This window comes from Aulonocara stuartgranti (genome assembly GCF_965226115.1).
Source record: "Aulonocara stuartgranti genome assembly, chromosome: 17".
NCBI lineage: Eukaryota > Metazoa > Chordata > Actinopteri > Cichliformes > Cichlidae > Aulonocara > Aulonocara stuartgranti.
The window spans coordinates 25211273-25233513 of record NC_138953.1 but is presented as its reverse complement, the minus strand read 5'-3'; the positions used below and the strand labels follow the sequence as shown (position 1 = coordinate 25233513).

The 22241-nt window shown below is 41.1% G+C and overlaps 1 protein-coding gene across 2 annotated transcripts in view; it reads left to right on the top strand.

The window, feature by feature from the left end:
* The first annotated feature begins 272 nt into the window (after window positions 1-272).
* lin7a (lin-7 homolog A (C. elegans)) overlaps window positions 273-22241 on the top strand; it is a 49850-nt gene continuing 27881 nt past the window's right edge. For both annotated transcript variants that reach the window (XM_082511162.1, XM_082511163.1), the window contains exons 1-2: window positions 273-379; window positions 20344-20462. In XM_082511162.1, the coding sequence (XP_082367288.1) occupies window positions 343-379; window positions 20344-20462 (156 nt within the window). In that variant the 5' untranslated portion in view covers window positions 273-342. The remainder of the gene's footprint in view (window positions 380-20343; window positions 20463-22241) is intronic.

The following is a 22241-nucleotide window of genomic DNA, read 5'->3' as shown; positions in this document are numbered from 1 at the left end:
GTAGACAGTATATTTTTGATCTAATGTAAAGAATAAAAAAAAAATTAATGTATTTTTTGGTTTTTATATGTTATCAAATTCCTTTTCATCTTGAAAAATTCAAATGATTTTCTATTTAAAAAAAAAAAAAAAGCCAAATAAAACGTGAACACTATTTTTCATTAAGAGCGTAAACAACAGCGCATAAAGTGCAAAACAGCTGATAACAGCACCAGGTGACGGAGATGGATGGAGATAGTCTAATCCTCTCCCAGCCACTCCCAACCTCTCTCTCTCTCTCTCTCTCTCCCCCTGTGATGCTGCAGCTCCTGTAGGCTCTTCAGTCTCCAGTAAACAGCAGTCATGGCGACAGTGGTCCAACCGCTCACACTGGATCGAGGTAAGGCGCTCGGAGCTTTGCAGTCTGTGCATGTCACCGGAGAGATTATTTTCCCCCCCAAAACTTGAGCGAGGATTTGGTTAGATTCTGATGTTTTTTGGTGTGTGTGTCCAGCTCGGATTTCCTACACATCGTCTGCGCGAGTCGCTATTTCAAGGCAATATGAGCTCTGGCTTTTCGAAATAAAAGCCCGTCGGTTCCGTCCGTGTATTTTTCCAGACCGGAGCGCTCAGTTCTTTCGTCAAACTACCGAGGGGGTTTCTGCGAGCACGAACATCTTGAAATTAATACCCTTAAACCACTTACAAGGCGTCCCGTTTAATTTCATCTGTATTATGTAACCCCTTTGGCAACATTGTCCCGTTAAAGCTCGCTTTTTGATCTTCATCTGGCGGAGACAATAACGCTCAAATCCTAAAGCGCCTTGACACGAAAAATCTACTTTGTTAGACGGGAGATAACTTCTCAGGCTATCTGAACTGGACAGGTGCAAGACTGGCTGATTGGTTCCCTCATCAGGGTGTAGATGTTGTGTTTTGTACTTGTTGGAAGCGGTGTGCAAACAAACCGCAGTTGAGGGTTAATGTCCTGTGATGTTGCCTATAGCCTGTTTTGTTTTCATCTCAGTTAGCGTTCAGAGCTGTTAGTAATTACAGACTTTGTAACTTAGACACACATTAGTCCCCTGATCTCATTCATAAGATACAATAATAATGCATGCAGGCTGAAAAAATGTTCAGTTTCCCACCTAAAGATGCTGTACAGATATTTAAAATACACTAAGGTCTCTCGTAATATCATAGTAATTCCTCTGGGAGATTTGAGGAAGTACAAAATGTCCTGTACACTTGAGAAGATGCCCTTTACAACTCAACACTTTCATCTTAAAGGAGTCTATTTTTGAGGTCACTTTGAAAAATCCTCCCAGTCGCACATTCAGACCAAATGCAGATCCGCTGGTGAAATGTAATATTGCGCAAGCCTTGCATAGGGAATGGATACCGTCAAATATAGAGAAAGCAGACACCTTAACGCTTTACTCTGTGCCAAGTAAAGCCAGCGTCAGCTCTCCTCCCAAACCACATGAGGGAAGTATATAAATACTCTTTATTAATTATTCTGCAGGGATTAATCTGACTGATGTCACTTGTTATTGGTGATTTAAGTAATTAACCACATTAACATCTACTGCTAAAGTATACTATTTTTTCCCCTTCCGTATGTTCAATTTGTTCTTCAGTGAAATTTAATGTCTGAGGGCAGTGAAGCTTTACAGGTGCACAATCTGCTGGGAAGCTGCAGAAGTGCTGTACACGCAGAGTTAATGAAATGAGCCACAGATTGAATCCAGCAATGAGATAAACAATGCAACCTAAGCTTTTCCCACCCATGTCTCATAGTAGACTATAGATTTATTTTAAAAAAAGGAGGCTCTGCTAAGCTGATAAATAGATTTTTAAACAGCAAGGCAAGGAGCAATGTCCTGCAACTTGATAAATTGTCAGCATTCAGCCATGTCTGATCTTAGTCATTTGCTTGGGCAGTGACTCAGCTGTGACCTTCGTGTGTACACACGGGGCCTGATCCATACCCACAATCTGGAAAATGCAGCTGTAATGGCACAAACAGTAGTAATGATAGTTTCACGCAGGAGCTGTTAGAGCCAGGCAACATTATAGGCTTCCTGTCCTCGGATCCTGCCACTTTGGTGAAAACACTATAATTGCTAATGAAAAGGTGCACTCCTCTCGTTTTTGGGTGGAGGCTTTTGCTGCCGGGTTGCTGAGTTTGTCAAATGCACGCAGGGAGAAAAGGAACAGAGATGTTCATTTCGAGAGCTCCCACTTGGCTTGCAGGGTCACAGCAGGATGAAAAGATATTACATCATTGGCCTTCCTGTTATTGTCAAAGGAAATGACTGTGATAAGCAAGCACCGTAGAGAACAATGGATTTGAACTTCGCTGTATAATTTTTAAAAAAGCCTTTTATTCTCAGTAGATCTGGCATTTATGTAAGTGCAAACTGACACACACCGGAGATGAAAACCTTTCTGTATGAAACAGTGAGAGCAGAGGGCACTGTGACTGAAACTTCCAGAGATAAATTTAAACATCTATTAGGTACGGCTATGTTTCAGGACCCAAATGCAGGACCCAGAGACAATGGAATGAACTAAGTAAGGCAGCTTTATTGCTGTAGCTTGAAAGCTCAAAGAAAAAACAAGGATACAAAAAACCAGAAACTCCCACAAGGTTAAAACTAGAACCAACAGAACAGGAAACAAGGACCGCAAAGATAGCATGAGTGGACGATGCAACAACGAGCAGAGTAAGACTGAGGACTAAAATACACATAGGATAACGAGAGGATGGGCAACAGGTGGCAACATAGCTGGACCTAATGCAGACTAACGGGACAGGGGAAACGAAACTGAGTGCACTATACACTAGAGACGAGACTGTCAAAATAAAACAGGAAGTATGATAAACATGGAGATGAAGACTAATCACACAGGCTTGACTCGGGGACTGGGGAGAAACAGACGTGGGGAGATGACTGACTGAGGAGACAGAAAGGGAACATCAGACACAGAGACAAGAGAAAAACAAACATGAAAACGAGACTAAACACACGAGAAGACTAGACAATGCGGAAAAAACTCGAAAACCACACAGAACCAAAGCATACTTTATACATGACATAAATATAACTATGAACCTAAGAATCACATAGAATATTCAAAAAATAAACTGCATATTGTTCAGAAACTTAGTACCAGTACCATGACAACGCCGGCAAGCTGCATGTTTCCAGTGAAATGCTTACTCGCTGATGGCAGGATAATGCTGGCCACGTTCTCCATTTCAGTTTTGTGTGTTAATCTGTGTTACTTGTTAACTGGTTGTGTTTTTTTGTGTCATATTCATTATTTTATAATGGTCTGCCTGGTCCAGAATTCAGCTCAAAAAACATTGAACTAATAAAGCTCATTTGCTGAATTGTAGTCCTTCCTTTTAATTGCATTAAAGTCCTTCACTTTATAAAAAATGTCTGGAATGCCAGCAGGGTTGACCACTCTGTGTCTAAAACACTGCTTGTGTAGACATCTGTGAGATTACGGCCTCAGTAAACACTTTCCTGATGAGTTTCTGGACTCGGTTACTAATTTCAGGATGTATTGATTAAAACATGAAGTCAGTTTTGTACGATATTGCCATTATTACAGTCAGAGAGGGGGATTGTCTATACTCATTAGCTAATGACTTGTAATTTTAAGTTGCTATCCAGTGAGTATAAAGTGTTCTTAGTTTCACAGTAAGATCCTCTAATCACTGGTTACCTCTTGTTTTAAAACACAAAGATGGTGACGGTGACAAAGGATCCATCACCAATCCATGATGTAATGGCATCTACCGCTAACTTTCATTTAGAGTCTTTAATTGAGCAAAAAGTTGATGGAGATTTTCATCAGTTTAACCAGTGAATGATGTGCAGTAGACGCCTGGCATTATGTAGTTGGTGTTAACAATTGTAGAACAAGGAACGTGGTGTGGAAGTCTCCCCTCAAAAGCCCCCACTGTTTGCAGTTTTCCGAGCTAACAAGTTAACCCCGAACCTGTGGTTGGAAGATTAGATGTTTGTTCCTAGCTCTTCTGCACCACATGCTATGGGATGAAGACACTGATCGGTTCTTTATCCCCACCAGTCTGTTCATTTAGAAGCTGCAAAGCAATCTTTATTCGTCCCTCACTTTGCTGCCATTGTTCATTTCAACCCCAAACGAGTTGGTGATTACGCCTGGGCTTCACGCGCATTTCCACAAACCCAATTGTTGGATATTGCACTGACCATAGCTAGAAGGAAGATTTTAACTCTTTACACTCACTCTAATATCCATGCTGTATCTGTTTTAGTTAGTACAAATTCTCCATTCCCCCGAATACAAAAACATAGATGTAAAATTGTTGAATTTAGCTGCTTGTTACAGAGGTTTAGGGTGGCCGTGGATTAGAAGGTAGATTTAGAGAAGGTCATTTACCGATCAGAAGGTTAGTGGTTCGATCCATGGGTGCTCCTGCCAAAGTATCCTTGGGCAACAATCTGAACTCTGAGTCGTTCCCATTGTGAAAGTTAGATGAGACTAGATTACAAAAGTTAGATAAGATAAGTTAGATGGAAAGTGCTTAGACAGAGAAAAAAGTGTTTGTGTGAATGGGTAATGACACATGTTACACAAAGCATTCTGATTGGTCAAGCAGAGTAGAAAAAGTGCTATTTAGGAACTAGTCCATTTGCCATTTACAGGTTGAAACTGTGTTAGGGGTGAATGCATTGGTTTATCATTGTTAGAAGATTGCGGTTATGTTCCTTATACCTACAGCTGTACAGCATGTACAAGAAAGTGGTTTCTCAGCAGTGCATTTCTTCCTGTGAGGTCGTGATCAGTTCAAATGTCAACAGTAGAAGGAACCCGTTATGAATCATTTTGTTTTTCCTCACTGTGTTGCAGGGACCTTTGGAATAGAACATTTTTTTATACAGTTTATGTCTTCTTGTCTTAGCACAGTGAAATGAATAACTGCAAGATCTGAGAGATCGTTGTGAGTTCATCCATTTGTGGCTAGAACATATTTCCATCACATCCACTCATGCACATGGCTGTGTTTAAGGGATTAAGGAGGTGCTGACAAGCTGACGTCACTTATAGCTGTCTATATTTTAAATGGCCTCCTGTTAATGCAGAAATAAAGGTTCTCTCAGTAATTGTCTTGGAGGGACATTGCCCAGTAATTACCCAGGATGAAGACGACAATAAGAGTGTGATGTTTTCTGGCTCTGTTTTCGCCACAGGCTCCTGCAGGAGCCATTACCCTTCTAGGAGTGATTTATTTCTTGTGGAATCGCTGCAGTTGGACAAATTAAAGCTTATTCTCTTGGCATGAGGAGAGAACTTGGTTGTCCCATTTTTTTGTATTCAGACTGTGATTTCTTTTGTTTTTATCACTGCCTTTAGCAGCAGAGTTGCCAAGGGCACCCAGGTCAAAGTGGCAGCGGCAGATGGCAAGGGCTTTTCAGGACAACTTACTCCCAGATGCATGACATCTGGATAGCATTTCTCAGGGTACAAAGGTGCGATTCCCGTCAGAGAAAGGTCATTAGAGACTTTTTCTGCCTGTCACCCTCCGAGATGGAAAGCAGCATTTCATTTAGAGTTAGTATTTGAAAAGAGGATCGCAGGTTTAAATCTCAGCTTTGCAGTTTAATAAACGCAGACAGACGCGGACGTGTTTATTTACATTGTTGCAGTTTTGTCAAACTGACACTTTTAATACTGAAAATGGATTAGGCTAAATTTTGTAAACTGCTATAAATGACTAATTATGTCAGGAAATGGGAACAGAGCCCAGTGCAAAAACATCCCCTCAACAGTGTTGTGGAGCGTTGAAGCCTTTATTACGTGTTACTGTGGCTTTGTTCAGCTCTGTGCCTTTTCTCTAATCAACAAATGATGAGGATGACCTTTTTTAGTCACAGCCTGATGTTTTCAGGGTATAATGCCACACAGACAGTGGCAGCTATATAATCATTTTATACCGCAATATTTGTTTTAGATACTTTTTTACATTGTAAAATTTAAAATGAGAAATATTGAACTACTGTTCTAGGAAAGGGATTACATCATGTGTTCTGTTCAATATATAAGTTGCTGGTTTGTCTAGAAGCTGCATTCATCTCCAATCAATACTCCAGATACTTGCTGATTGGTGACAGCATATTGATAAAATATTTCAAGAACTTCAGTCATCCAAAATAACTAGAGCTAGCAGAATTTGCCAAAAGGTAAGACACAGTATTTGTCAGAGAATTAAATCATTCAAATGCTCCAAAAGATGCTAACAACATAGACATGGTTAAGAGGTCCAATGTACACCTCTAGAAATAGCAATGTAAACAAGCAAGCTAGTAGTTAGCTTGCTAAGCTAGCTAATAGCTAGCTATTAGTTAGCTATTAGCTAGCTAATAGCTAGCTATTAGTTAGCTATTAGCTAGCTAATAGTTAGCTAGCTAATAGCTAGCTATTAGTTAGCTATTAGCTAGCTAATAGTTAGCTCTAGTCATTTTCTAATATTAGGCTGTTAGTTTATATAACCTCAATTCCCAAAAGTTGGGGCTTTATGGATTATAAATAAATACAGAATATCATAGAGTGAAAAATTAGAATAGAATAGAATTCAACTTTATTGTCATTGTACATGCACAGGTACAGGGCAACAAAATGCAGTTTGCATCCATCCAGAAGTGCTTTAGTGATATAGATATATTACAATATATATTAGCAATAATATAGATATGTGAGTATATTACAGAAATGGGTCTATTATGGTATGTTATAATGTACACGGTATGAAGTATGTTGTGAATATTCTATAACTATAAGTATGTACAGGCTGTAGTGAGTACAAGCTATGTACAGGATATGAACAGGATATAAATATGAAAAACTATACAGAATATGAAATAAATAACTTTACAGAATCTGGGATATACAGCTATACAGAAATGGGAACTATGCAAGTTGTAAACAGTTGTAGGATTAAAGATTATCGAATGTACAGAATGATTATTTACACAGAGCTATACAGTAGTGCAGTTAAGATAAGTGAGGGTGTAGATAGTTTCTACAGAGGCTATATAAAGTGCTAGTGGTTGTGAGTGGTGGTTCAGTCCATGTTATTATTGTGTTTGAGGGTACAGTTGTCCATTGTGGGTGTGTGTATGTTCAGTCCATGAGTTTAACGTGGGTCAGATGTCAGGAGGCAGAGTTCAGGAGTCTGACAGCTGTGGGGAAGAAGCTGTTCCGGTACCTGGTGGTCTTAGTCCGGAGGCTCCTGTGGCGCCTCCCAGAGGGCAGGAGGGTGAAGAGTCCATGTGATGGGTGACTGGGGTCTTTGATGATTTTCCCAGCCCTTTTCAGACACCGCTTCCTGTAGATGTCTTTTATGGCAGGAAGTGGTGCTCCGGCGATGCGCTGGGCAGTTTTCACGACCCTCTGCAACGCCTTCCGGTCCGAGGCAGAGCAGTTCCCGTACCAGACTGTTATACAGTTGGTCAGGATGCTCTCGATGGTGCAGCGATAGAAGTTCACCAGGATGTCTGAGGACAGGTGGTTCTTCCTCAGAGTCCTCAAGAAGAAGAGGCGCTGGTGAGCCTTCTTGACCAGCTTGGAGCAGTTGGTCGTCCAGGTGAGATCCTCGGAGATGTGGACTCCCAGGAACTTGAAGCTGCTCACACGCTCCACAGCCGTCCCCTTAATGTGGATGGGTGGATGTGGGTCAGCATTCCTCCTGTAGTCCACGATGAGCTCCTTGGTCTTCTCGGTGTTAAGCAGCAGGTTGTTTCTGTCGCACCACTCAGCCAGACGATCCACCTCCTCCCTGTAGGCGGCCTCATCGTTGTCACTGATGAGGCCAATCACCGTGGTGTCATCTGCAAACTTAATGATGGTGTTGGAACCATCAGCAGGTCTGCAGTCGTGGGTGAAGAGGGAGTAGAGGAAAGGGCTCATCACACAGCCTTGTGGTACACCGGTGTTCATTGTGATGGTAGATGAGCAGCGGTTATCCAGCCGGACATGTTGGGGGCGGTTGGTCAGGAAGTCCAGTAACCATTTGCAGATGAGGGAACTGATACCCAGGTCTGTCAGTTTCCTGATGAGTTGTGAGGGGTGGATTGTATTGAATGCTGAACTGAAGTCTATAAACAGCATTCTGGCGTAGGTGTTGTTGTTGTCCAGGTGTGAGAGGACAGAGTGCATTGCGATGGAGACTGCATCCTCTGTGCTCCTGTTCCGGCGGTATGCGAATTGGTGGGGGTCCAGGGTGGGGGGGAGACAGGATTTGAAGTGTGCTAGGACCAGTCGCTCTAAGCACTTAGTGATGATGGGGGTGAGTGCTACTGGGCGGTAATCATTGAGGCAAGATGGGTTGGAGTTTTTGGGTATCGGGACGATGGAGGTGGATTTGAAGCAGGCCGGTACCACAGCGTGGGCCAAGGACAGATTGAATATGTCTGTGAGCACTCCTGCAAGCTCCCCAGAACACGCTCTGAGAACACGCCCGGGGATGCCATCAGGGCCTGCAGCCTTGTGGACATTGATCCTGCTCAGCACCGCTCCTACATCGGTGGGGGAGAGAGTCATAGGTTGGTGGTCTGGCGTCATGTCTGCTTTGGTTGTGGTTGTGGGGTTCCCTCGCTCAAAACGAGCATAAAAGTTGTTGAGCTCGTTGAGGAAGGAGACATCAGAGGATGCGGGGGAGGGTTTGGTGGTCCTGTAGTCTGTGATGGTCTGGAGTCCTTGCCACATGCGTCGGGGGTTGGAGTTGGAGAAGTGTTCTTCTACCTTCTTTTTGTAATGGTGTTTGGCTTTTTTGATGCCCTTCTTTAGATTAGCCCTGGCTGTACTGTAGGCGTGTGCATCTCCTGACCTAAAGGCAGTGTTGCGGGCCTTCAGGAGGAGACGAACATCCCGGTTCATCCAAGGCTTCTGGTTGGGGTACATGGTGATCCGTTTCTGGGTGGTGACACTGTCTGTGGTTTTGGAGATGTAATCCAGTACAGATGAGAAAAATTACTGGAAAAATTAGCGATAGAAACCAAAACTGTTCTTTCTACCAGGCGCCTCTAAATGTGTTTATTTATGTTTAAAGTTGGGCATTGTAATAGGGAGTCTGTGGAGATTGACTCACTTATAGAGTTAGCCTAAAGTGGAAGTTAGAGGAACTGCAGTTTTGGTACTTATAATTTTTTTTTCTCTTGTTTTCATCTTTGGAGCTCGGCACTTATAACACAATCTATCAACAAATCCTCAGCTGGGATCTCTTACAATGCTATAATCAGTTTCTTCCACTGATTATGTCCCTGTTCAGCAGTTTTCCTTATTCTCCTTCTCTATTTAATTTTAATTAGTTAGAAAGTCAAGAAAGATGAAGCTGAAAGAAAAAGTAATAGTGAAAGTCGATGAATTTACATGCCTGGGGTTAAATTCTCAAAGCAATGGATGGTTCACAAGAGCGGTGAAGAACAAAGTGGAGGCAGGGTGGAGTGGGTGGAGACGAGTGTCAGGGGTAATTTGTGGTAGAAGGATAGCACAAAGATTGAAAGGGAAGGTTTACAAGATGGTAGTGAGACCTGCGATGATGTGTGATTTAAAGATGGTGGCACTATCATAAAGACAGGAGGCGGAGCTGGAGGTGGCAGAGTTAAAGACGTTAAGATTATTATTGGGGGTGATGGGACAGGCAGGATTAAAAATGCATCAGAGGGACAGCTCAGGTTGAGCAGATTGGAGGGAAAGTAAGAGAGGCAAGGCTAAGATGGTGTGGACATGTAAAGAGGAGGGATAGTGGATATACTGGAAAACAGATGTTGAAGATGGAGCTGCCGGGCAGGAGGAAAAGAGAAAGACCACACAGGAGAAGAAGATGCTCAGGTGGAAGTAGATCATCTGCTGTGGTGACCCCTAAAGGGAGCAGCCTGAATAAGAAGAAAGAAAATCAAGAAAGAACAGCTAGATATGGCCAAGACTTTGTATTTGCCTTTGTAAAAAAATTAGTCATTTTCAAGTAGAACTGCTTGGCCAGGCTCAATTATATTCAACTTGATGTAACTTGAGGTAACAAGTTCAGCTACAATCAAGTTATCCATTTTTTTAAACAAATAAAAGCTTCCTTGGTACTTTTATATTATTAAAAATGTTTTTCTTTCAAATATGATTAAAAGCAGACCAAAAGTGAACATCATCACCAGTGACCCAGAGCGATAGGAAATTTCAGTGTAAAGTTCAGATCTCAATTATCTCCCAGTCTCTTTGTGAATACAGCTGGCACACTTTGCTCAAAGTTTTCCGGTCACGTTCATGTAGGATCTCGCACTGAGATGTGAAAAGGAATACTACGTGAATCTCTCTGGATAGTGAAAAAGCCTTTGCCTGGGTATTTGAAGTCTGTTTGAAGCGCTAGACTCCCTTGAACTGATGATATCAGAGCATAAAAGCACAGGAAAGACTCGGTAATAAAATCTGTCTTGTGCAGTTGAAAATAATCCACATTTTAGTGGCTTTAATGCTGCAATTAATGTTGTTTTGGTGGGTTTTTTAGAGACCTTCATAAATGTTACTGCACAGAGTGAAAAAATTAGTTCTGAGAAAATTTAGTCTACTTATACTCCTGACAGCTACATAGCTATAGAAAACTTGGGCTGGATGACTTTGGAGCCTTTGTTCAGTCAGTAACTCCTACAGCAATCAAGGTGGGGGCGAAAGTGTAAGAGAACAAATAATCCTGCCAGCCAAGAATCAAACTTGGGACTCGCTGCTCGGGGCATTTGAGGCCTACCCACTCAGCTATCAGGTCACCCAGAACTCGGCTCGTTTAATTAGTAAGTATCACTAATGAGAATGCCCTCATCCTTCGTATAGCAGAGGGAAATTAACTGCTGACGGGATCTCTCCTGGTGTCATCACTCTTTATAATATGGCAGCAGTACATTACACTGTAACTGCATCTTGATGGTCATTTACTCCGACCAATGTCACTACTCCTCATAGAGATGCTCTGTAATTACAACCCATGGTTTTCCTTTGCACTTCGGAACACCTTCTTGTTTTATTTTTCTGGCAGATAATTAGAGAGAAAGATACTTTTTCTTGTGTCATTATTCATAAGAAAAAATATCCACATTTAGATACAGCAACATCAACACCCTTTCTTCTTACTTTGGAGAAGAATCTGTCAGAGTACACAGTGAGAATGACTTAATTGCATACCATCTGTTTGCCTCAGAGATATGCAAAATTTGACAGTCTTGCACGTCTCAACGAAGTAGAATTTTCATTGAAATGAGTGTAAAAAATTTTTTTACAGATGTTGAACACATCTGGGCACATTGAACCCCCCCCAGCATAAATTTGTGGGGTTTTTTGGTTTGTTTCTTTTTTTAACTTTGGAGTAAAAGTCAGTAAAATCCAGAGTTGAATGGTGGTGAATTGCATTTTTAGGGAAAACACTCATTTGGGCCACGATCCCCGTGAAGTGTAGCGTTAGCAGATGTCTTTAAATGAACGAGAAGGAATGCAGAAATCAAAGGCAAGGGCTCACTGTGCTGATTTAATGTACAGGTAGAAAAGGCAAAGCATGTGGACACAAAGGCGAGAAAAGAGGCATGACGAGGCCGACAGGCAGAAACTAGAAGGCTGAGAGTTGTTGAGCGTGAAGGAAAGGATTGGTTGTCTCCACCAAATGGTTTAGAAGTGGACCAGGAACATGTATGTGCATGTGGGGGGTCAGGCTGATGATGAGAGATGAGTAATAGTTATTAGTTGTTATGTTTTTTTGTTTATTCCATTTTAGTTAATGCAATAGGGAGACATCCTTCGGTCCCCTATGAATCCCAGTTCCTCCCCTTTGTCCAAAGACACTCCTGTTAGGTTAACTGGTGTCTTTAAAATGGCTATAGGTATGAATGGTTGTCTGTCTTTCTGTATTAGTCCTACAACAGACTGATAACCTGTCCAGCGTGTACCTCTCACCCTATGACAGCCGGGATAGGCTCCAGCCTCAGCGCAACCCTGAAATGGATAAACAGAAAAAAAAATGAACCAGATGCTAAAGCGGTGATTTTCTGGTCATTGTTTATTTTATTTTTCTGCTATGACTTTTAGTTATTAGACAAAAAACAATTCACAAAGTTCCCACATAAAAAGTCATCGACTCACAGTTTCTATAACCATGTGTGCCAGTGCGTTTTGACTGACAAAGACTAAAGCTTGAGACATTTCATTTACTTTAGTCAGCCTTCTAAGCATAACAGATTGTTTTTTCTTAAGCTTAGTTCTGACTTGATCGATCCACTCATCCTATACCTTTGGCTCTTCAGCTGGGTAAAATACACTTATAGGTTCTAGTCATCTGTTTGCAAACAGTCTTATTGCCTATCTTGACAGCTCTATGGAGACTTTATAGTTGCAAGATTGACTGTGTATGCCTGACGTGTGCACACACACCAGCACCCCCAACTTCAAAGCCCTTCCCTCAGATGTTAGTAAAACACGTTAAATCTGGTAGTTTTCATGTGTGTTGTTATTGTATAACCGTGGTGGTTAGTCAAGGATGGAATTGCATTTCCTATACTACCTCCAGCTGAAGTTTATTCATAGACCTTGCATGTAACAGGAATGCCATGTGGGCGTTGAGCGTATACTTGGTGTTATCTTGAACTATGCTTCATTTGTTTTGTCAGCCTTTTTTGCTCAGTTGCAAGTAAAACATTTGATAATTATGGTCTTTGGCCACTGTTATGTCACTGTTATAATAGAGGTCACTAAGCTGATTTGCCCCCCTCTGTTGCACTATTAGGTAATGTAATATGTCATTTCACTGCACATCTGATTTGGGAGTGATTTCCTGGTGATGTGACGTAACTATGATCCCCTGCGGTCATCTCAGCTGCTTTGTCATGGAAAAAAAAAAATCACCCTTCAGTGCCTCCTCTCTGTGGGTTTCCTCTGATCCGTCACACAGCTCATCTAACGGGGCCCACTTTCACATTTAGCACACACAGAGCAGTGCACAGTGAAGCGTGACCGTGGGACATTTGTGCTTAAATATGTGTGGTTCATTTGAATCACAGTGGCTGAACTAAAGAAATAAACAAAGCGGGCAATGCGATCTGCAGGACATAATCCATCACACTGGTCCCACTAATTCACAGCACATATCACTGGAAGCATCAAAGAGGAAACGTGCCTGTGCAGTGCGAGCAGACATTTCGTTATCTCTGGTTTGAGGCGTGTGGCTATCATTTACGTTACATTCAGATTTGTATGTCCACCTGCAATTATATCATCTTGTAATGGCAGAAGATGAAGGGCATGGCAAACATGGACTCACAGTATTTCAGTTTTTACTCTCTAGAGCTTACATTGCACAATTTAATTGCATTTAAACTGTGGCAGCTTCTCTGTTTGATGCAGAGCTTCTGAAATTTAAAATACCCCCCCGATTCGAGCTGGAAAGATTATATCAGGAAATGCGAAGGCATCACTTGTGATCAACGAGATGAAAGCACTGGCAGAAATGTCTGCAACATCAATCTTTGAAGTCAAGTTCCGAATGCCTAGTGAAAGTATTTGATGCGGATAAGGAAAATGGTGCTAATGAGCATGTGGAAGTCAATAATGGCAGAGGGGGGGGGGGGGGATATCTGGATGGCCCTTGACCTGCATGTAATTAGAAAGAAATGCTCGTAAACCTCTGAGACCGTTGCCCTTGCTGCTTGGAAGTGTACCAAGTCATTATGAGCTATTCAGAATCAGTGTTTTGTTTTTTTTTTATATTCAGGCGTACGAGTAACCTTTAGTATTCACCTTGATAAAATATATATATGTGTTAGTGCTGCATGCTTAAGAATGTATTGGCACTTTAAAAAGTGTTATATGGGTATAAACAAACTGCTTTTATACCTGTCGTTAAAGTTTTAAGGCAAAGTTTGCCGTATTTTAAGTAGTAATTCCCACTCCTGTTTTTCAAGGGAGACCTGACCATTGCAAGTTTAGCTGTAGGGAATTAAATTTTGAAAAAAGTTTCAGTGTTTGCAAAACACAAAAAAAGAATGTTTTATTCACCCCAGTGGTTTTTTTTGGCAGGGTGGTTGGGCGTATTCGATAACAGGAGAGGTTAAATTGACCATGTGACGTACAAAACGATAAATCTCTCTCAGTAACACAGACTCATGCCAGCCCTGAGAGAGGACAGAAGAATTAAGAACAAAGTTTAATTAAGCGGGCGCAGGCTGGCGTCCAACCAAATCGTCGGCCAAGTACAAAAGGTCACAAACAAGCCGAAGTGTCCAAAAAAGGGCGAGAAGGGGTCCAAAAATAAACAGGGCAGGGCAGAAAACAGGCGTAAAGACCAGAATATCAATTAGAGATCGGACAGGTGACAGATTAAAGGAAAATAAACACCATCAGGTGTCTTCACCATGTGAGCACTCGGAATAACTTTGTATTGATATGCAGTGACCTTTTCGTGTAAGAGGACAGGAGGAACCTAAGCATGCCAGCACAATGTCCCTGAATGCATAACACCTCACAGCAGGAGTCAAGAATTCAGATTTTAGATAACATCCCGTTTTAAAGACCCGCAACTTCCACATCAGAGTGTTGTTTGTAACTTGGTTCCTCTTTTTTTTTTCCAACTGACTTTTATTTTTGGTTTTGAGTGACAGCCCTGTGTAACTAATGCCATAACCCGAAGTGTCACACACTGCTGCCAAAGGAAACCTTGTGCTTAACCGACACGTGCAAGAAACTTTGACAACGCTTCATTATTCCAGCAATAAGACACGTCCAACTGTTTTTAGTCCTTTTTTTTTATTTATTTATTTTTTTAAATAAAATCAGAAATATGGTGTTTGGAAACTGTGGGATCCCAACTAAAGCCCAGAGAGCTGCTAGGCTTCTAATACTGTAGCATAAACCCTCCATAAGTGTGTCGACTCAGCATGGACAACACTGAATAAGCGAAGCATTGAAGAAAGCACGAGATCCTCACTGCAGTGTATTTATTTTGCTCAACTGCTAACATGTGTCTCGTTAAATCTGTGTTTAACGCTTCTTAATTAGAGACGCTTCCGCTGTTGTTGTCATTTTATTTCTTATTATTTTCAGTTACATTTTTGTGCCGAATGAGAGAAAGAAACTGCAGGCATAGGGGCAGTAACAGTAGGGGCTTGGTGTACAGTCCCTCTGGGGATGAGAAGCAGGTGTGAAGGTAAGTGCAGAGCTGAGGTGATTGGAACAGGCGGGAACATGCTGAAGGCTAACGGTGCTTGGACTGGGAGTGATAGAATCTTTAATGTTCGACAGACAAAACACACCAGGAAAAATAGCAAAAATGCAGCTGCTGTCTTTAAATGAAACTCTTGGTTATTAGATTAATGGCTAATTAGCACTTCCCTGAAAATTCACACCACTGTTTGCTCTAAATAAGCCCGTATTAAATGACTGGACTGTCGCTTGCATGCCTTGTTCTCGTGATGGGAACTGACCCCTGCAATTTCAAGAAAATCAATAAAATTCTCAGTGCTTTATTACAGAGTGCTTGAAATAGAAACAGGCAGAGGGGGTAGCCCTGACAGCCAATTGGCTATAGCTCATACCACATGGGCGGAAGTGCTTTGAGGAATGAGTCCCCGATTTGATTTACAGCCAGCTGGATTCTTACCATGTCTCTCCCCTGTTCTCTTTCCCCATATTTCCTGTCCGTCTAATAACAGCACAATGCCCCCAAATGACCTTTTAAAGAAATAGAAACTGTACATTTCACATTACCTTATATAGTATTCGCAGGGGTCAGAGCTCAGTACTGCTTCTTTTCTTACCTCCCGCTGGCTTGCATGCAGCAAAAGCCTTTCAGTCTGTCATCTGCTTTGCTGAATTGCTCAATATTCCCAGAATTCAATACCAGTGTGTGTGTGTGTGTGCTGGTATTACTCATATAGTGGGGACATAAGGAGAATCTGTTAAGTACAAGTTAAACTTGTAGGGATCTGAGTCTCTTTTGGAAGCAAAAACCAAGCCCCCTTTATATGAATCATGAAATTTTAGGTTGAAGACGGAAACTGTTTTCACATGTGAGCTCAGGAAAATGTCAGGACATTTAGGTCAGGGATGTTAAACTCATTTTACATCATAGGCCACATACAGCCCACTTTAATCTTAAGTGGGCCGGACCAGTGAAACTCCCCTTTCTGTCAGTATAAAGGAGTTTAATTATACATTTAATCCTTGAGATATCTTAATATTAGAAAAAGGGGTGCAATTTCGAATGTATGTCTCAGTTTTTTTCAATATGGTAGAGAAATGCTGCTGCGGTAAATGTCAGAAATTTGTCACCAGGACTCTGAAATTGTAAGAAATAAACGTGTCAAATTACAAAAACGTGAATCCATGTGTACAGTGGATGGATACACAGTGTATTCTGTGTATCTGTTGTAAATAATAGAAATTATAAAGGGAGAAAAAAAACTTTTCCTTGGTTTTTTATGTATTACCCAGTTACTTTGGTGTAGCGCAGGGGTGCCCAATCCCGGTCCTCGAGAGCTACTATCCTGCAGCTTTTAGATGCATCCCTACTCCAACACAGCTGAATCAAATGGTTTGATCTCTTCAGCATGCCATCATGTTTGGCAAAGGCCTGATAACAAGCCATTCATTTGATTCAGGTGTGTGGGAACAAGGATGCATCTAAAAGCTGCAGGACGGTAGCTCTCGAGGACCGGGATTGGGCACCCCTGGTGTAGCGTGTGGGAGGTCTTTGTCAGTAAAGATAAAGCTGTAAAACATTACACCTTCCAATGATGTTCAATGGGGTCGGGCTGGAGTCTTCATCAGGACGTGTCTGGCCCCCCGGGCCTTATCTTTGACACCTCAGGTTTAGGTTGTGATACTGTCAGACTTTTTCTTTGTCACATGTTGATACTCTGTGTGGTTTTAGACAGGGGATCTGACTAGAGCTTGCAGGAAGCAGAAAGCAGGATGATTGGGAAGCCAACAAAATGAAGATGGTTCAGTGTGCAAAGCATCATGCATTTGTCTTCTGGCATTCAACTCAATATTAAGCTTAGGGCAATAGTGCATGTGTGTAAATGGCTATGGTTTTTTTTTTTTAAGTGGTTTTTTATACCAAAGAAACCTGCATGGAGCTATAATACATAGTTGAGCCTTAAAATGAAGGGGACACAGCCTATTAAGTATAGAATAGTCTAAGTATATATTATTTACTTTACTACATATCACTGCTCAGTGGGTTATTTATGGTTCATTTATACTTAGAATTTCTGACTTTTTGCATTTTGCTAAATTATAATAGAGCACTTCACTCTCAGACTGCTCACAGACGGCTTACTTGTGATTCCTAGAGTTTTTCCTTCCTACTGTTGCCAAGCGCTCGCTTGCTGTCTCATTGTTGGGGTTTCTCTCTACACTGTATATTGTATGGCCTTTACCTCACAAAATAAAGGGTCTCGAGGTAACTGTTTTTGTGATTTAGAGCCGTATAAATAAAACTGAATTGAATTGGATTTTCTCAGTCTCTCATATCATTGTGGAGGAATTTTGGTCCCACTCTTCTTTACAGCATTGCTTCAGTTCATTGACGTTCACAGGTCTATGCACAGCTCGATTAAGGGCCTGTCACGTCATTTCATTCAGGCTGAAGTCTGGACTTTGACTGGGCTGTTGCTGCACCTTGATTCTTTTCTTTTTCAGACATTCTGTTGTAGATTTGCTGCTGTGCTTGGGATCATTGTCCTGTTGCATGACCCAGTTAAAACTTTGCCTGTCAGGCAGATGGCTTCACATTTGACTGTAGAACACTTTGGTGTATAGAGGAGTTTGTGGTCGACTCAATGACTGCAAGGTGGCAACATCCTGTGGCTGCAAAACAAGCCCAAACAATCAGTCCTCCAGCACAGCGCTTGACAGTGGATATGAGGTGGCTGTGCCACAGTGCATTATGGGCAAACATCTGTCCAAAGGACATTGTTCTAGACGTGCTGTGCATTGTTCAGATGCAACTGTGTAAACCTAACCTGTCCTGCCATGTTCCTTTTAGAGAGAATAGACTTTCTCCCAGCAACCGTTCTACTGTCATGAACTTTAACATTTAACTTGCTGACTGAGGCCTGTAGAGTCTGCAGTATAGCCTTCGGGATTTTATTTTATTTTATTTTGCAGCCTCTCTAAGCATTACATGGTCTGACCTTGGGGTGATTTTGCTTGGTTCACCATTCCTGGAAAGATTGTGGCATTGGGTTATCACACACCTGAGTGCTCTTGACCAGCAAACTGCCAAAACCTCTGCTTTTATAGAGGTGCTCACACTTGCTGATACTGAATTATTCAAACGCATTTAGTTAGCAGCAGCTGGTTGCTGCTTAACTTTTTAATTGCTATGGAAGCAGTAAAGGCGTACTTATGTTTTCTATTTACATTACTTACCCTTTTTTTTTTCTCTCTGTTCGTCTCTGTTACTTGTATCCATGTTTGTGAATCACTGATCTAAATTCTTGATTAATCAACAAAAATCAGCACAATTTGTTATGTTTGATTGCATTACAGACTTCTGTGTCCCTGTTTTCCCAGTTTTCTCTCTGAACAAGCATATGTGGATACAGCAAAAAACCTAGAGAGTATATTTATGCGTCTGTGTGCTCGATCCCTGGTGGTCAGCATAGATGGAAGTGTGGCCCTGCCATATAACGTCATTAAATATGCAGCGTTTGCTTGTTGATATATCATGACCCTAAACCTGCAACTCAGCTAAACGTCTGTTGCCGCTGGTACATTGTTTTAAATGAATAACATCAGTCGTTGATATATAATTGTAACCCACTGATAAATCAAGCGGCAGAAACATGTTGCGAGGCTCAAATCTTTTACACAGAAACACTTTTGAGCAGTGTGATATTGACGAAAACAAAGCTAATCACACTTGCTGACAAGAAATAATGTGACCCAGTTTTGAAGTTTATTCTGTAACGGGGCATATTTCAGCTCAATCTATGCTCATCTATTCAGATAAGGCTTTGGCAACTTTCTGATGTGTCCTCGAGAACAGATAAAAAAGACGCCACTCAGTCGCAGATTAAAAGAGACTAATCTCAGAGGCCGCTGGATCATTTATAGCCCTTGAGGCCTTACCAACACTGAGAGACCTACTAAACACAGTGTACACAACATCTACTCCAAGTCTGTCTAGCTGAGGAGAGGGATCCCGCTTCCTTTGTCTTCCTGAGTTTTCCTGCAGTTTAATTTTCTGTTTTTTGCATTTTAGGGATTTTTTTTTTTTCTTGTCTGAATTTCCTGTCTAATGTTGGAGGATGCTGTTTGCGTCACATTTGTGATATTGAGCAATACGGTTGCATTTTAATTCGGCTCTACGTGATAAATAATTAAATGCGTCTGAAAAAAATATTTGATAGTATTTACAAAACAAACTTTTGTGGTGTTCAGAAGCTAAATGTAATAAAACATGTATTCATTACGTGCTATACTGAAATTATGAATACTTTTTATTGTTTTATCCTTCTGAAGTTTTAACATATTTTGGGGAGTTAAGAGTACTACTAGTTTAAAGATGTGACCTGATTGGCTTAAAGAATGAATTAAATAATCAGTAATTAGTAGACAATGAATATAATCGTTACTTAAATGCCTTATTATGGGGTACTTGCAAAAAATAGCCTGTGTCCCCTTTGGGTTGAAACTAGAGCAGAGGGGGAACTTGAATTGTATGAACTGAAATGTTATTGCTGTCACCCCCTCTTGTGTGGTCACAGGTCTTAGGCATGAATAAAACATGATATTGACAAAACAATCTAAGTCCAGTGATTGAGTACCAAATCACCCTTTCTACCTTTGTGAGTCTATTTGGCCTGCCAGTTTCAGAGGGTAAAAAATTAATCATCCAGGCTGTGGAACTTGTTCAGCAGAAGCTAATTAAGAGAAAAGAGCTCAGAAGACCCCAGAGTCACGGCCTCTACCTTAAGGCTTACGGTTTAGTGTAAACGCTTTGTAATGCCTACTCTTTCCAGGAAGTGTTACCTTTGAACAAATGAGTCCTTGACTTGTCACCCCGCTCCTTTATTCTCATGCTCAGAGATAAGCCAATGCAAACGATCCATGGATGGGATTGCTGTTCTATCGTCCTTGCAACTGCTGGCCTTGACTGAGTCTATTTCCATTATCCTGCCCATTGATTTGCTCTAGCGCCTTTGTCACAGCAGTGCTGTTAATGTAATTGAACGGGGCTTCTTTTTTTCCTCTTCCTCTGTCCCCTTGGCATGAGTACCCACACACATATACATATTTACTCACACCCATTCTCTCTCTCTCGCTTCCCAGATGTTGCCAGGGCTATTGAGCTGCTGGAGAAGCTGCAGGAGTCAGGCGATGTTCCCGGTCACAAGCTCCAATCTCTGAAGAAAGTCCTTCAGAGTGAGTTCTGCACAGCCATCAGAGAGGTGAGTCACTGCTGCTCTGTGAACACCAACAAGAATTTAGATTGTTTTTCTTGTGTGGGGCTCCTTTGTCATGACCTTTCCCATCTGTCTTCTGTACTGGACCTTTAGTAGAATTTGTGCATAATATGTTTTTGTAATTTAAAACAAAACAATACAAAAAGATAAAATGTGGGAACAATAAGCTGAACTCAGACGTGATTTTTGCAATGGCTTTATCCATCTAACTCCATTTCTTATTCCACAGGGCTAATGACCCATAAGAGCTTGAAGCACCAAAGACAAGCATTATGTAGCTTTTCTTGAAAGGGCACATGGGCATTGTTAGGAATACCAGCAGTGCAGAGACCCATACGAATAATCTCAACATCTAAACCACAATGAGACAGGAATGTAATTCACTTTTAGATATACATAAAGGGGATAAATAAATATATTAAAAATAGGTTGTCTGGTTATACCCCACCATCCATCATGTGTCTGTGGATGTTGGTTTCTTGGATAACGTTTTAAAAAGAGCTACCTTTAAAAAAAAAATATTCTCAATACTATTACAAAGACTGACATTCAGCCTAATAATTCAACAATTCATGTTTACGTACTGAGTAATTTTTCTATGGGTTAGGGGTATAAAGGATGTCGAATTCCTGGTTTAATTTGGCTCAAAATGAAAGCTTAGAGGACGTCTTCAGTAAAACTGTCATTTTTTTTCAAGAATGCAAAAACTTGCATACAACACCATCTATTTCTCTTTTTCAAAATTTGCGTTAAACGCAGGCACACTTGCCAGTTTATTTAATATCAATCAGTATCAAACATCTGGTATATATTTGCTGACATTTTCTGCTGTGTAACAGACAGTCAGACAGGACCACTATTGGTATTTATTGATGATTGATGATAATGAAAGTTTAAATGAAAATTTAAAAAGTAAAGAAGAGACACCATTCATATGTTTCTACTGTTGACATTGCATAGTTTGCCCACCTGAGGGCACTGCAACTTCCGTTTTGGTAAAGCACGGCCAGCTAATGTGAGCAAAGTCAGGCAGAGAGTATAAGAGTAAACAAATAACTTTACAAAACAAAAGGTTATGGAGTTTTTCTTCCAGCTGTTGCCAACAATGTTTATGTATTTTGCATTTGAAAGAAAAAGATATCGATATTGGAAAATACTGAAATATCGGATTTTGAAATCACTAAATTTCGGTAGGAGGAGTGGTCTTAGAAATTCTGTCACTTGGGCCCTAAGTAGTTCATTTAAAAGAAATGCCACTGCGATTTGTTGGCTTACTTTGAAGATTATCTTGACGTGGTTACTTATAACTTTAAGCGTATTATTATCTGTGGTGCTTGAAAGGCTTGATAGTAGCAAGAGTACTGATTCTGAGTCCTGTAAGCTCCATCAGACCCAAGGAAATAAAAACAGCAGATAGTCACCTTGTGTTTTTCAAATGAATTTGACACCTGACTTGACATCCAAATCTCTAAACAGCTTTTCGCTCAACATATTTCATATCTTGGCCGAAGGTGAGAAGTAACATTACCTGATAGTTTTATATAATGCAGTGGTGCCAAACTGTGCTGTCAGGTCACTGTAAGTGCCTTGAAACTCAAACCCAAAGCCCACAGTAAGCCTGGAGCAACAACAAGAAAATCAGAGAGTGTAACTTTAAGGCATTGCTGAGCTGCATCAATCAACAAATGACTGCAGCATAATGAAAATGTCAGAGCTTATCGCGCTGCCTTATTACAGCTAGAGCTGAACAGCAGAAGTCAGAGG